Source organism: Alligator mississippiensis, chromosome 3 (genome assembly GCF_030867095.1).
Source record: "Alligator mississippiensis isolate rAllMis1 chromosome 3, rAllMis1, whole genome shotgun sequence".
Classification (NCBI taxonomy): domain Eukaryota; kingdom Metazoa; phylum Chordata; order Crocodylia; family Alligatoridae; genus Alligator; species Alligator mississippiensis.
Window position 1 is genome coordinate 242,796,713 of NC_081826.1, and position 16,758 is coordinate 242,813,470.

The window sequence follows — 16,758 nt, forward strand, 5'->3', positions numbered from 1 at the left end:
AAATAAGATGTATGACAAACCAGTTTTAACAGACATTATTTAATGTTTATATAGAAGACAGAGCAAGGTGGCTCCTGAAAGATCTTGTCAGATACTAGAAAGTAGGCTGCAGCCTATGAAAGCCCATGCCTTTCTGAACTAGTTAGTCTTTAAGATGCCACCCTGCCCTACCATCTGCCTGATTTCAGACTAACACAGCTATCGTTCAGAGGTGACATAGGAAGACATATACATAGAACAGAGGAAGATAATCTGCTTTCCACCACCCCTTAACTCTAGTGACATGAATGTGGGGATTATTTCTGAGTAACTTCACAGGGTCACCTCAAACTTTTACGGATTTTTTGGGTTCAATTACAAAGAGACTTGTATTAACTGGTCAGGATTCTCCAGTTGTTTTTCTCCCTCCAAAATTTCCTAACTTTTCCATAGACAAGAAATCCTTGTACCAGTTTAAAAGCAAAACACAAGTTCATGAACACTCCAGAGATACTGCATAGTAGGAAAAAAAGTGCACTTTAAATATAAAAAAATGGTCAAATATTTTTATTGTAGGGTGCAGAATCTTGGTTTGTTTAAAATGACCAAAAATGTTTTCCTTCTAAAAAGAACTGCTGTCAAATGACAGCATATTTGACACATGCATATAAATTCTACAGAATGTTTTAATTACAATAAAGCAAACAAACAAGAGAGTCCATTCCATAATGCCATGTATATCTTGCTGAGTTCTGAATGACATAAGGGAGTTGGGCACCTCTGTGTCTGAATAATCAGCATTACTCAAATACAGGATCCAGTTCTTATCTGCATGTGGCATGAAGTTGAAAGAAAGAAAATAATTTACATGGTCCTCTCCAACAAAGTTTAGTATAAGAATATATCCTATTGAGTTCTCCTGTCAAAAGCCTAGTGGAAGGGAAGAGAGAATATACTAGATCAATACAATGTGCATTGGTTATTCACATTTTTTCACATCATTATAGAAACTGGACATCCAAACAGAAAGTATGAGGGCCGGATGCCTTGTTCAGTATGCTTCCCTCCTCCAAATGTGACACAACAGACTGAATAAGAAGCAAGCAAATGAAAGCCAGCTGTATTATAAGGAACTCTATATAGCGCCTGGTCTCCATCAGGCATTCATATTGATAAGACTTCAAAATACAGTGTTTATAAATAACCCCCTAGATAAGAATAAAAATACCGTTATGTTCCCCAGAGTGCCTTCGACTCGTTCAATGACAAATGTAATACTCTGTGGTCCTTCCAATGATGATGGCTCTTCAAACTTCTTCTCAGATAATGATTCGGGAGCAAACTGCACAATCCCATTGGGATCTCCAAACTTTTGTATCTAGAAAGCAACAAATGCAGTACAGATAGGCTATATATCACACAATACCTTAATACTTTGAGCACTGGAGCCTCACCACTGGATGCAACTACTCAAAATTAACCCTTCTCTACTGACTGTCCTTCCAAAAGATTAAGAGTACAGTCGCAGCTTAAATGGAGATTGTATAAAGAGAAAAAAAAAGACACTAAGTTGAACCACCATGGTATCTAAAGGAAAAGATGTCATGTGCAAGCAAATAAAACAGATGGCCTTACAAAAAGTTGAGTGTAGCTAACCTCCTGGAGAAAATCCTCTGGGGCTGACAGCAAAGGAACACTGAATCAAGAGTGGATTTTAAGGGCACATGAATCAATGATATGATGGTGTGACAAGAAGCAGCAAAGCTTCTGGGTTTTATAATGGTAATATCATGTGTAAGCCAATTCAGATAATTGCTCTGTTTTACTTAGCACTAATTAAGACTCACTCACCTTCAAATAGCACATTTTTTTCAAATATCAGAAATAATTTGGGCAGAATTTAGGAAACCAAGAAAATGATAAATGGTTTAGGAAACAAATCCAATGAAGAGGAAGAGTTAAGAGATATGAGAACGTTCTCTTCTGTTGTGACTGTCACAACCCAAAGTTGTGATTTTTTGTTTGTGTGTGCACTTCGGCACTGCTAAATTATTTCCTGCCAAATTTGTCACTTTCTTTGCACAGTAGAGCTCTCTGCTGCTAGAGAGCGCTCTGGTGCAACGGGGGATTTCCCGCCGAATTGCAGCTTCTTTGCAGTGTGCATCTCTTTTGCATCGTAGTGATACACGCTGTAAAGACGTTCCCGCCATTTGTATTAGGGTCCGCGCCATGTTATTGGCCGACTCCTAATTTAGGCACACATGGCGGCTAGCGATTGGCTTGCTAGCCGTACAAAAGGCTTGGGTAGTTTCCGCCCAAGCCGGAGGAGGGAGGAGAGAGAGATATTCTGTGTGAAGATCTCCAAGCGCTGTGGACCCTCGTGGACCCGACGCGCCTCCCCTAAGCAGGCAATAGAGGCAATAGAACCGAGCCTACGGAGCTTTCGCTTCTCGCCTCTCCCCGTCGCCGAGCGCAATCCTAGATGTATCCCTTTCCTGTAATTTCGGACCCCGCGGAGCCTAGCAAACTCCGGGGGAAAAACTTATCAGATCCGCGGAGCCTGAATAACTCCGGGGAAACTTTTCGAACCCAACTGAACTGGACCCGCGGAGCCTAGCAAACTCTGTGGGAGCAATCGTTTTGTCAGAATCCTCCAACGAGGGTTCAAGCGGGAGCTGTGCCTGGAAACTTATCCAGCCTACACCGATACCATCTTTGGGTGTAAGTAAACAATCTTTTCAATCAACCGTTACGCCTCCGTGACTAATTCTAACTCACGTGTGCAAGCCGCTTTGCGGTTTTCTCCCACCCTGCATGCCCAGGCTGACGGCCACAGCCCGCGTGCACCGGAGACAGGTCTGGTACGACCCCGGTTCGCCCCCGGCTTGCCCATGGCAGCCAGAATGGGATCAGAATCACCGCCGCGCATGGCGACGAGGGTGGGCTTGGGGCCCGGCCCACACAGTGACAAGATCTGAATATGGGGATGAGAGTTCTTTACACTCTTTGGTCTAGAAAGCAATAATTGGTTAAACACTTGAGGACTGGATCACTGAAGAAAACTGACAAAAGGATACCAACTAATAAGCGACAGTTATGCCATTATGTCTCCTTTAAATATTGATGGTGAAAAATTGTCACTTCTCAGGCACTGAGGATTGCAGTCTGTGGATTTATACTAGTTTCTAGAGGATTAGTGACCATCTGACACACAAAAAGTCACAGTAGATATTGGCAGGACATCTTGTTTTCAATAACTGCAGACTGAAAACTGAACAGGTTTGGAAACTGAATTTCACTGTTTCCCTAACGATGAACAAACTGTACACGAAGTCACTAGTCAACTGGACTAGTTAAATACCGTTTACTATTTACTCCTAAATAACAACTAGGGGTCAGAGTCTATTCAACCCACTACACACAAGTGGACTCAGATACCTAAGTGTGATCCTATTCCACCCATTCCACCCTACTTGACTCCATGAAAAATTGTAATACAAAACATGACGCATCCTTCTCATCTTCACTGCTTTTTGAGACTCAATCTTAAGGGTAAGATGATGGTATGTTTAAAAAATAGATGCAGTAGATGCACAGCTTTCCACGAACAGGGGGGAAATAGAAGCTTAGGCTAGATACAGACATTCACCTTCTGCTGGGAGAATTGCTGTTTTCTTAACAGAAACCAAAAAGTGTATAGACTTTCAGGCTATTTCTCCTTGAACAAAAGATGGCTGTTCCAGGAGAAAAACAACCCTGGAACAACCAGGTTTAAATTGCTCCTTGGGGAGTCTGTCTCAGGAATTGAGAGTCTGTATACTTTCCCCTAGCTAAACTCCTTCTGAGGACCAGGAGTGGAGCTGAGGAAAAGGCTCCAGTGCTTTCCCCAGACAGGAATCACCCTGAACTTGAGAAGCTGTTGAGGGGCTCCTCCCCACCTCTGGTAGACTGAGAAGTGAGGGGGGCAGCCGCCACTGCTCCTCCCTGCCTCTTCTCCAAACCGGGTAGGTCCCTGGTTTCAAAAACAGGCAGGGGACTTTGGTCATTCTCGCAGGCTTCTTCTTCCGGACACCACTGCCCAGGTGAGGAGCAGGGCAGCAATTTAAAAGCGAGAAACTGGGACCAGGGCTTGGGGAAAATGTCCTCCATCTGGTTCCTGGCTCCTGCTGGCTTCCTTTTGCTGCCTCACTGCAGTGGGCAATTTAAAAGCCAGTGGCTAGAAGTGAAGTTCAGGGAAAACCTCAGCCCACTGCTTTTAAATTGCCATACTACTATTACATGGCAGGAGGGCAAGGGGAAGATGGAGAATCTGGGAGCTGGGCATGTAGAAGCTTTCACTAGCCCGGCTTCCCATTTCCTAGCCCCACCAGTTTCTCTGTGCCACCCAGCTGGCCCAGAGCAATCCTGGGTAAGGCAAGCTGCTGTGCCACAGTGGGAAAGTGCCATGGGAAAGTGACCCCTGCCTTGCCCTGCACTGTTCTGGGTCAGGCCAGAGCAGCACTGGCTGATGCAGGCTGCTGTGCCCATGCTGCAAGGCTTCTGGAGCTTTCACACACCCCGCCTCACTTCTCTAGGCCAGCCCAGAAGACTGCAAGGGATGGGGGTATTCTCCTGTCAGGAAAAACCAGGGGATTTGTCTGACTGGCATGACAGGGAGGTATTCTTCTAGGGGGAAACTCCCTAGCTGTCTATGGCAGCTGCTGCTTTTTATCAGCTGCCAACTGCCACTTGACAGCCTGTCCCCTTGCCAAGCATGGGGGAGGAGAGGCTGTCAATGAACATGTTTTCTTAAGAGCAGGGGTGGCCCAGTATCTCCTTGCTGAAGAGCTTGCCTGTGAAGCTCTCTAGTCCTAGGGCTAGACTACAGGAACATTTGTACAATTTGGCTCCTGGGCCATTTTTCTACCAGAAGAAATTTCTTCCAGTACAAATGAACATCTGTATACAGGCTTAGATGTCCGAGTCCACTTAGATATCCAATAGGTGAAAGATAACTAATATTCATTATTTGTCAAAGATATTAGTAGATCAATAATATTTAAGTAATTCTGTGACTGCACAGAGAAGGTGACACTGTGTTACTGCCTCTTCTGTATGCTGTAGATAAATACGGAGTTTCAGGCTATCTATCTATCTATCTGAATTAATATTGCACATTTAACAGGAATTAAGCATTTCCTTCCTAACTCTCCTCTCTATACAGCCCAATCTTAGTGAATATTTTTGCTACTAAATGGTAGTTGGGCACACAGAATAACAAATTTAAAGTCATTAGGTACTCAAAGATGCAGACAGGCACCTGATAGGATTTTCAATACTATGGGAATGCCTAAATCCCACTTATTTCAGGTTCTATAATGAGGAGGATATCACAAACTAGGCTCAGCTATAATATTAGTCAATGTAATGCAGCTTTACAGATTCAATGAAGTGCCCCTTTTCTTACTGTATCTTTCCATTTTTGCTTAAGAGAGCACTTTGAGATGCCAATAAGATAAAATTGCCCTCAACAACTGTATTAATTTATTATTCTGTTGGACAGGCAAAATTACTTACTGTTAATTTTATTTGTTTAAAAAGCATTTTTACATCCAGCACAGCAATTACAGATGACATTATGATTCCAGCTACCAGAAGTAAGGAGGCAAGAGATCTGAGAATCAAGGCTAGCTTCAATCTTTCTGGAGGCTTCCAGTGCAGAGATGCTAGCAAAATCAGATGGGAAAAATTATCCAGAAAGAAAAGTAGGAGGAATGTAGAATTGTGGGGAGTGGGCAGAAGAATTATCAGTGCACAATTGTGCCTTGTCATATATCCTAGCAGCAATCAGAGCTGGTGTTTCCAGGTGTTTCTAATGAACAACTGTTATGGAGAAAATATAGATATAACCAGTAATGCTACACAAAAGGTGTGAGGAGATGCCCAGTAAGTTTTAAAAATTGGATGCGTCTATGTGTAAAACTGCTGTGCCTCAAACAGATGCTATTCAAAAGTCCTGAATAGAAGCATCCAGTCTGATCCCAGGTCAACGGGCTACAAAATTCAATCCACTGTACTGTTAAGGGCATCCAATTCCTTGTTACAGCCTTCCAAAATAAAACAGACTGAACTGTTCCAGAATGAAGATAATCAAGCTTAAGTTTTGTCTGTCATCTACAGACAGAAGCTTCCTATCCTGCAATAAGGAAATCAGGGTGTATTATGTTAAAGTAATATATTTAATAGCATGACTCTCCAGAAACACAATCAGGGAGTCAAATAATTCCTTCCTGCTGGGGGGTGGGGGGTGGGGACGAATTAAGGAAACATTGTCAGAAAACATTAATCCTTGATTTTATGTGGGATAGGATAGAGAAGATGGGAAAGAGGGAAGATATGAGTGTCCCTTTGGTGGATGTTCAATGCAGCCCTCTAAAGAGAAGATTACGGCTCTTAGAAGCTCCATGAGAAGAGAGAGTTACAATAGCAAGAAATGCTCAGGATACCCAGAAATGGTGGGCAGAAATTGCTGTAAGGTTAACAGCAAATTGAAAATCGGGCCTTCTGGAAATGAATAGCATGCCATTATCCATAACCATCACTTTACATCTCAATGGAAAGTTGCAAAGCCCCCCAAACAAACAAAAAAACAAACAAACAAACAAACAAATAAAAAATCAGTTTGACTCATAAATGAATTATCATTCTAATTAACACTGAATTTTCCTGAACTACTCAGAGATCCATTAATAAAAGGTGCTCTCCTACTGGTCAGCACATACTTATTATTTCATTATGTAGGAATTCACTGTAGATCTGTGGCTTTCCACAAAGGCAGGAGAGATGAAATAGGGATGAAAGGCCAAACAAGTGGACCCTAACCTGGATTTAACTTTAGTTACTAGGATCAAAGTGCCAAAGAAAGAAAAAGAGTCTCAAGAGAGATGCTTTCTGAAAACTCAGGCTCAAGGTAAATGGGTGTGGGAGGGAACAGTTTTATAAAAGACTGACCACACAAATACCTGAAAATCCTTTGTTGTCCTTTTGCACTCTTTAATTTGAAATGCAGTTTGGAATGCTCACTTCTCACAGTCCTCCATAAAGAGTGAGGATAGCAGGTATCTGTACTGAGTGAGAAGCCAGGAGACACTGCACAGTAATGATCTGGGTCCAAGGCTTAGAGGAAGCTGGGGTTTGATTCAGAACACCACCTCAGCCTGCGGGGGCAAAAGGAATTATCCTGCTTCCTCCTTGTAGGCTTCATTTCTCTCCAACAAAAACCCCTTTATTCTGCAAATCCTCACAGCAAGCATTTTCCCTTCCTACCTTCTCCTTTCTTTTGCCCATTACCTATATGGCTTATTCTCTTGTATCTGGATGTCTTCTCTTTTTGTCTTCTCTTATTATACTCTAGTTCACTTACAAAACTAGAGAGAGGAAAAAGACATTGGAAAAAAGAAAGAGTAAATCAAGAGTCTGGACACCAGGCTCCATTCCATGCTTCCAGTTTTAGAAAACCAAGAAAACTGGAAGAGGCCAAAGACTTTATTAATGGATCCAACCTTTATTAATGGATCTATTGCCTCCATACTTCCAGATCTGAAACCACAACACAGGGCTGGACTAACTGGGCAGGACATGAAAGAGACGAGTAACAAACGAGGCATATTATTGAATTAAATTGAAAAAGCTCTGCAGGAGCCATCCCAAGGCAGGAGAAAAGCAAGAATGCCTTACTAGTAATGTAATGTTGGCTGCCTTCCGGTCTATTTCAGTTTCACCTTTCACAAGGCTCAGTCTAATAATGAACGTTTCCTGGACTTCAACATCTTCATGAGGATAGATTTTCAGATTAATAGTTCTTAGACCTCCTTCTTCTTCTCCAAAATAGAATGAACCATTCACAGGGTCACCAATGTCACTATTCAGGGGAGATAAAACTTCTTCTGAATTGGGTCCTAAAATGTCCCAATATATCTGTGGAAGATAGTTTCAAATTTAGAGTTGCATCAATATTGTAACAGCCCGACAACAAAGAAACAGCACACAACTTAAAACTTATTATACTCTCCACAGAATTTCTGTTTCTGATATCTGATTATAGTGTGTGTGTGCGTGCGCACACACACACATCTATATCTATATATGTATCCTGTACTGGAGGCATAGGATCTGAGGAATGGTCCTTCCTTCTTTTTCATGTCCTCGTGACAAATTATTTAACAGAACTGACAGATTTGTTTGAAGCTGACATGGTCACACTCTGAGTGCTTCTGCTGTGGCCTTGAACTTGTGACCTGTGCACTGTCAACCGTGTGCCTTAGCACCTATGTCCATGCCCATGCTATCCCATATATTAGGACTGTGCAAAGCTTTGGTCGCCGATAGGATTCGTTGGAGATTTGGCCTGATTCAGCAGCCAAATCTCCCAATCTGAATTGAATCAGGAGACCCTTTAACCTCTCCAAATTGAATCAGAACCCTCTGAATCGATTCAGAGAGATTCAATGGTTCGGACATAGACGAAGCTTTATATGTTTTTACTACATACCTCAAAGTAGCAGGCAGCTTGTGAATGCTGAGATGCTGGGTTGGATGGACCATCCCACAGGAGCTCAGGGGGGTCCCCAGCATGCTTGGGAGTGGGCCTGGAAGTGGACCAGAAGCACTTCTGGTCCACTTCCAGGTCCGCTGGGGAGTGCGCAAGGACCCTCCTTCCCCCTGGCTCAGCAACTGGTGCCTCCTAGGTCTTGGGGGCACCCAAGGTCCCCCCATGGTGGATGGAGCATCCCACAAAAATTGGCTGATGGGGCGCACCCAGAGAGTAGTGGTGGATGGGTTGTACTCAACCTGGCAAGATGTGAGCAGTGGGGTACCCCAGGGCTCAGTCCTCGGGCCCGCACTGTTTAACATCTTCATCAGCGACTTGGATGAGGGGGTGGAAAGCATGCTATCCAAATTTGCTGATGACACTAAGATGTGGTGTGAAGTGGACACACTTGAAGAGAGAGAGAGGCTGCAACTAGATTTAGACAGACTACAAAAGTGGGCAGACGAGACTAGGATGGGGTTCAACGTAGACAAATGCAGGGTGCTGCAGAACCTTATAGAAGAGACCCCCAATGTACACAATAGGATCGGTAGTCTCCCGCTCGCATACTAATAACATCAAGATGTGGCAGGCAAGATTAGAGCGGGACAGCAGAGGTCCAAGAGGGCTCCAAGGGTGCCTTGCATAAGGCACAGATGATCCGGAAGATGGCGCTGGGGAGGGCAACCTGTCACACCCTAGCTACTATGAAACAGGAGTGCGGCAGGGGGGCGCATGCTCGGCAGCTGACCTGGAAGTGGACCGGAAATACTTACAGTCTACTCCCGGCTTCACCGCCAAGCATGCGGGCCCCCCCGCGCTCCTGTGGGATGCTCCATCCACTCCACCATCACAGCATTCATCAGCCGTGCCTGGTACCTCGAGGAACGTAGAAAAGACATTTAAAGCTGTGTCTATGGCCAAATCGCTGATTCTCTGAATCAGCACTGAATCTTCAGATTCTGATTCGGCCAAATCGAATCATGACAGTGGTCTGAATCAACAAATCGAATCACTGTCCCTGATTTGGGCTAAATCCAAATTGAATACGGTCCATTTTGCACACCCCTACCATATATATTAAAATATACAGTTTAATGTGTCATATATAATTAGTAGTTCATATGCAATATGTGGCAATTTCCTCCAATTTTCTTTCTTCTGAGAAAAGAAATGGTGAAGTAGGAAGTTTGAATATTACTACAAACTTCAAGATTTCAATAGTACTAAAAATCCAGTATTACTAAACCCTCAGGACTATTATTAAACCCTCAGAACTTCAAGAATGTAGAGGTTAATAAATGCAAAGAGGTCAATTTTTATTTCACTTTCTTATTACTTTGATTAGAGTATCGCCTTAAAAGTTCAAATCAGGATCCTAACTTGTCTGAAGACTGCAGTTCAAAAGCTAGTTTTTGTGGATATATAATACATATTCAGCTGTATACACACCCACCCACCCACATATATATACATATAGATACACACACACACAAGTATGTATTGAATATATACATATACATACACACACATACACATATATATTTAACTGTAATTAAAAAAAAAAAATCCCCAGAAGCACCAGGGTAGAAATTAGTCAAGGAGAAGGACACGAAGGAAGAGAGAGCAGTGGATTTGTGGACTAGTCCTTGAAAGATATTTCATCTGCAATGGAAACTTAGAAAAAGTGATGTGTTTAAAGCCAAAAAACACAAACATTTAGTTTTATGATTAAAATCAACATAACATGTTAAGGGTTTATCAGGGCAACATATAAATGATAAGGATCTGAACCACTTAGGAGAAGAGGACATATTATTCACTATTAAAGGAAGATTTCACTTTAAACATGTCCACTGCAGTTGATATGGCCTGATTATTCTCTTTCTAATTCAGGAATAACTCGATTTAGTGGAATCACAGCACCATTATCAGAAGGTAATGAAAACTGTGGTATTTATAGTTCCACAGAAAAGTCAAAATTACAACTCTTTTGAAATTGCCTCTCCATGAATGGTAAGCAATACAGGGTTGAAGTGATGCGTCTGCACTCAGAGAATTCTCTTGCAAGCTCTTGTCTAGTTGTAATAGCCTCAGATTCCCAGGCCTGCAACCAGGAACATCACAGCACTGACAAGTGGCACTAGGCTGCTTCCCTTCACAAGCCTTGATGATTGGGGGCAGCAGTAGCAGCCTGTAGTGATGAATGTTGTAGGGGATCCTGGGCTATTAAGCAGACCAGTGACAATGACTTTAGAAGAGCTTAGCCTCTACAGCTTATTCCCAGACCTTCAACAACTACTGTATGTGACCTGCAGCAAATCAATTAATTTCTTCATATCTCAGGTTCTCCGTCTCTGAAATATCATCTTTCTTAGAAGGGCATGAAGGACTAAATTCATTCCTGTGCCTAAAATGCTGTAAAAATACAAAGTTATGATAGTAATAATCTATTATCTTTTTATTTCATTAGGTGTGTTTCATACCATTTTTCTTCCAACATATTTATGGGTAGTAAAAGTTACATAAAATGCTTCAACAGATAAGACCTACCTGGGTGTCTTCTACCAACCATCCAGCTCTTTCCAGGACCAAGGACAGTGTCATCAATGTATCGGGGTTGGGCAGAATAATTCGGCTTTGGTTGAGGAATCGGACAATTCCGGTAAGGGAGTCACTCTTTGCAATAGTGATTTGGCTCACTAGGTGGAGCCCAAGGACTGCTCCACCAGTGGCTCCTATCAGCTGGATTTCAAACTGCTCGTCAGACTCCCTGTATCAAAGAGATCATGAGATTCTGAGAACCTGAAAATCTGGACTATACTACACCTGAAAATCTTGTCATTTGCCTGAATGGTGATATACACCCAATATTTGAAAAACACACAAACAAAACATTGCATTAAGCTTTTTTTTTCTTCACCTAAAACCATGAGATTTGAAAGAAACAAACATGCTATTTCATTCTTTTACATTAAATTGCGTAGTTTCTTAGGCACACCATTTTTATAATTTCTGACAAATTCATATGAATTTGATTTTCGATAACCTAAGCAGGAAGCCAGTGCTTTCTTGATTTGCATTATATTTTATGAGAATCATGAAGCTCTAAAGGATATTTTTACATTTTAAAATTTTCTCAATTTTTCAACACCGCTACAAGACATCCCGATTCCTGGCAGAGACAGCAGTTAGTTCTATTAAATTCCATGTATAAGCAGGCAACATTCAAAGGGATTCAAAAATATTTTTGAACAATAATAGGTTAGTAAATATATATATATGAACAATTAATTCATCCAGTACAGTTACCTTTCATCATCATCTATGATAGAAACATTGATAAAGCTCCGGTTCTGGCCATGACGGAAGATGACAGAATCATTATTCACAATGTAGTCAACACCAGGGAGTGCAGTAATACCCCGAGTGATGAAATCAGCTGTCACATAGCCATAAGTTCCATGCTTTCTCAGTACAGGAATCATGATCATCCCAACATCCTCTTCCACTGCAAAAGCAATTCAAAGTAAACTACTGAACAGAAAGAACACATTCTTTTGAGATGTAGCTTCTTAAATTATACATACTGAGGTATTACTGAAGTACTAAAGCATCCCAAATGTGTGATTGTGTCCTGAATGCCCACTTTCACTCACACCTGCAAGATATTCTCTGGTACTTGGTTCTGTCCACTTGGTTCTGTACACTGTGGCAGTCAGTGCTCAGGAACATCATATTATGTAAACAAATCCCCCCACTCACATGAGCTGTGCCCAAAAAATGCTACAGAGCAGTTCTTTGGAGCATGTCCAGAGTGCACCCAGTACTGCTCTCAATATTTTACTCACAGGCATGTGCTTATGAGAGCTGTGCTGCACGTATCTAGCACTATTCTAAGCATGGCTATATGACATTGTTTTTGGCATACAGAACAGGAGCAAGTAGTGAATACTGAATATTTTCTTTAAACAAGTAGGCAAAGAAGCACTGAATGCCATCAAGGTATGCTGCATTCCTAGGCTCTCTTTTTGTTCCATTATAAGTTTTAATATACACTGATCAAAATTAATGCAAGTAACTAAGTTTTAATAACTGAATCAGTTACAGAGGGAATGATGACACTGCACAGCTGTAATTTTATTTTGTTGTGTCTTGGTCTGTGGTTTTCTTAGTAACAGATTAGTAGATTATGTTTTTATAGTACAGAATGATGACTGTGACAACTGTGAGAACACAGGTATGCCAAATTATTAATTCATTATGTTAAGGACATTCAAGGTAGTCTTATAGCACATCATAAACAAGATAAAAATGTACACGTTAATGACACCATCTTGAGCCAAACCGGATCCATATGCAGATAAGCTAATGCAGTACACTAAGCAAGAGTGGAATGTATTTTAGGCAACTTCCACAACTGAACACGCAAGTTACCACATCTAGAAATAGCTGAGAGTTGCAAGGGATTTTGAAGGAAAACTTTAAGAAGAGCTTCGTAAGGCAAGAATCAAACATGGTAGTGGTGTAGGTATAGATATTTTCAGAGATTTTGCTTATTATTGGTAACATAAAAAAAAGTGTAATCCCAGTTCCTTGCTCAGCTCTAATGGACTTATTAGCTAGAATTAATTTATGCCAGTATGTTCTCTTTAAGTGCAATATACTTTTAACTTAAAAACTTAGAAAGTGCAAACTTTGATGATACCATAAGTAAAATTAATGATAATGCTGCTATTAATGATGATGATGATAAATAACAACATTTTAATGTTTTTAATAAATACTTTCAGTTGATTCTTGGCTCCAGCCAGCGACTGAACCAGGGTCTTGAACCAGCCTTGGTGCAGGCCAGGGCCAACAATCAGCTGTGGACACCTGACTTTTCCCCTACTTTGTTGGTGTAGGGGGAGCCCCACCTCATGATCCTGGGCTCCCCCCTACCCTGGGGAGTAGAAAGGGCAGGATTAGGATACAATTCCCCCATCCTAAACTGCACGTTTTGCCGTGCCCATATGGCACAACTGCTGGGATTGGGGATCAAAACCTATTGCATCTTTAAACAAATGTGTTCCAGGGCCTAGATTACAATGTTTACCAACAAAGGCAAAGACAATATACAAGCCTTCCCTTTTTTACAATGACTGAGAATGAAAAAACTAATGCTATTTTTATTTAGAAAATCATATCACCCTAGACAGGAAACAGTAATTGAGCAAACAGTAAATTGACATTTACACTATATTTACCAAAGGTTCAAAATGAGAAACAAAGGTGTTAGAAGCTTACCAGAAGAAAACTTCATGTAGGTTATGGCAGAAACAAGAATACAATTAAAAAAACTTGATTCTCAATTCTGTGTCCTGGAAATAAGCCCATCTTTTTAAACATCAGTTTAAATGTTAACCCACCTTGCAGAGAGATATACTGTGGATCAAATTCAATGATACCCTCTGCATTGTCGTTTTTTGTTATAATGATTCGAACTGTGGAGACATTTCCTATTTCTGGGGGCTGGTCCACCTGTAGTCCATCTTCTCTAACAGTAAAATCAAACCCACTTGCAAGGGCATAAAGAAGAACATAAAATATAAAGGGGGATAGTTTACAAAACCTATATGGGACTATAGATTCAATAGGTATTTTTGTTCTTTTTACAATTATTATTTCTACATTCCCCCTCTTGCCTCCTTCCCTTCCCACACCTCCCAAACCAACATTAGTGCAAGACAGTAGCCTATTTCTGGAAGTGGGTGCTTTTTGTCTTCTTTTCAGTTCTATCTGCACCCAATCTGAAATAGTCACATAATTGCCTGATTGCCCCCTGAGAACAGATGGTAACAAAGAAACCAATCATTAACAAGATTATGTCTCTAAAGATAAAAACATAAAGCCTTGAATCTGCACAGGTTCAAGTAATAAACCTATGGCGTATGATGACTCCTGTTGTTGACATACAAGATTAGTTGAGCACAGTTGCCATAATGGTCTGTTATGGAATTGAGGCCAAAACTTTTCAAGCCCCATAAAGAGAGATTTCAGAGAGGTTTAACAACATTCCCATATAGGAGTCTACCAAAAATACTAGACTGCTAATGTTACACATATGTAGCACGTTTAGGAGAGAAAAAATAGTTCCATTTTGTGAAATTGAGAATAACTGGCAGGTATAAACTGAACCAAATGTTACTTATTTGTTGCAAGTAGAATGAGCTTTGGCAATTCTAACACATCAGTCATTCTACAGTAAGACATGCTACTAGCCAGCTGTAGAGGTGGATGATTTCAAAAGATAAAGAAGGAGCCAGATAGAATAAGCATGGCAAGAATAGTTTGACTGAGACAAGGGTTGCATTCATCTTAATCTTGGACTTTACTTTTGTATTTTTGTTATTTTTTGCCAGCTAGAAGTAGGGTTGGTGCAAAAGTTCATTTTCAAGTAAAATGAAAATAACCCACAAATGTCAACTTGGTGAAAAATGTGACCTTGTACTTTGGAACAGATTTTGATTTTGTTCTGATTTTGTCATGGAAAGCTTTCAGTTTTAAAGTTAGCAATTCCATAAGCTTATTTAACAGACCTAGTAAAATTGGGAGCCACAATCTCTGGTTCCTCATTCTAGATAAGATAATCTCTAATTTTTTTATACTTTTACAATCAATTGCAAAGCTTTGATGGGCTATTTATGATAATGTGAAGATTAATTTTAGGGAGTTGTAGTTTCCATTTCTTCCAATTATCCTCCACCTTTTATTTAAAATATTCGTGTTTTTCCAAATTATAGTTTGCAATTCAAACATTTTGTTTCAATATAAAATACAATCACTTCTAGCCTCTTAAAAAACTACAGGATTTCTCATTTTATAACTTTTACTCAATTTCAATAACTAGATTTCACTCATCAATAGGATATCTTCATTTTCTTGCAATATGTAAGTTCCCAGACCATTTGCTTTCTGCATCTCTCCAGAACATCCAAAAATAACTATCTTCTTCAAAACTTATGCAGGATCTGCTCTTAGCTTTCATTATCAATCAGTAAAATACTTATAAATCATGTTGAGAAAAATGAATGTTCCCATATTAAGTTTGATCATAGTCTCTCTTATTACCTTGTTATGAAATCTTTTACTAAATCAGAACAGGAATTAGGCAGGGACTCTGCTGCAGTTAGGCAAGATTCCATTTATAGTATGTTTTTGTTCCTGTAAACAATCTTTTCCTCTATAATGAAATATATCTTTACCTTCCCTGGAGCTTCACTTTGGTTATTACAACTGAAAATTCTTCAGGACCTTCAGGAAGGTCATCATGAAGAATTTCAATCGAAATCTTTTTCATCATCTCATTTGGCTCAAATACAAGCTCCCCTGAAGTGGAAGTGAAATCCATGCCCCCCTCTGCAGTTCCATTTAATGTCTTATACCAGAGCTGCACTTGGCCATAGTATCCACCGGAACGGAAAATTGTGATGTTGACCTGAGGAAGACAAAACATTTTTTTTTTTAATTTCTAGCTTCGAATGAATTACTTAGGCTTCTTTTAAGGATATTATTCTAGAAACACCTTATCAATAAGCTTTACTAAATTAAAATACATTCTAAATTACATGTTGATTTGATTTTTGTATCTAATCAAATTATTCAGAATTGCTCCTCTTCCCCCCCCCCCGTGTCTTTCATACCTTCCCCTCCCCGCTCTCTGTCAATCCCAAAAACTCCAAAAGCTTACGCCACAGGGAATCACTCTGTGGAAGGGACTACTCTGCCTCTGCATGGTATTAAACACTTACAGAAAATACTCTGGTTGGATTTCAGTAAATCAGCATCAGATATTTAAGGTTAATTTAAAAAGCTAGTAAAATCATCTAAATGATCCATATTAGATTCATTCTGGCATCTTTTAAGTTTTATAGCCTTATTTCAATACCCATTTCTCTTCTTCTGTTGTCTGAAATAGTTCCTGTGAAAATTCAAACCGCCCATAGGGGAAGTCACTAGCAACCATAGTGATATTTGCTGTGCTGCTAGACTCATCTATAATGCCTCCATCACTGATTCCAGTTAGCTGAAACTGGTAATAATGCTTCTCTTCAGGAACGTTATCATCTAGAGCCTATAGGGAAAAAACAAATAAAGCTGAAGAGGTTTAAAGCATTCACAGTGTGAGATCTACCATTAATAGCTAACCAAAAAGGAAGTACTGGAAT

At 40.4% G+C, this 16,758-nt stretch overlaps 1 protein-coding gene across 1 annotated transcript in view; it reads right to left on the reverse strand.

Annotated features, from left to right (window-relative positions):
- Positions 1-16,758, reverse strand: part of ADGRV1 (adhesion G protein-coupled receptor V1) — a 487,191-nt gene that overhangs the window by 286,589 nt on the left and 183,844 nt on the right. Inside the window, exons 63-69 of the mRNA XM_019483282.1 lie at positions 16,479-16,664; positions 15,796-16,028; positions 13,960-14,108; positions 11,861-12,059; positions 11,102-11,321; positions 7,696-7,935; positions 1,208-1,357 (exon numbers count right to left, since the gene is read on the reverse strand). Coding sequence (XP_019338827.1) covers positions 1,208-1,357; positions 7,696-7,935; positions 11,102-11,321; positions 11,861-12,059; positions 13,960-14,108; positions 15,796-16,028; positions 16,479-16,664 — 1,377 coding nt within the window. The remainder of the gene's footprint in view (positions 1-1,207; positions 1,358-7,695; positions 7,936-11,101; positions 11,322-11,860; positions 12,060-13,959; positions 14,109-15,795; positions 16,029-16,478; positions 16,665-16,758) is intronic.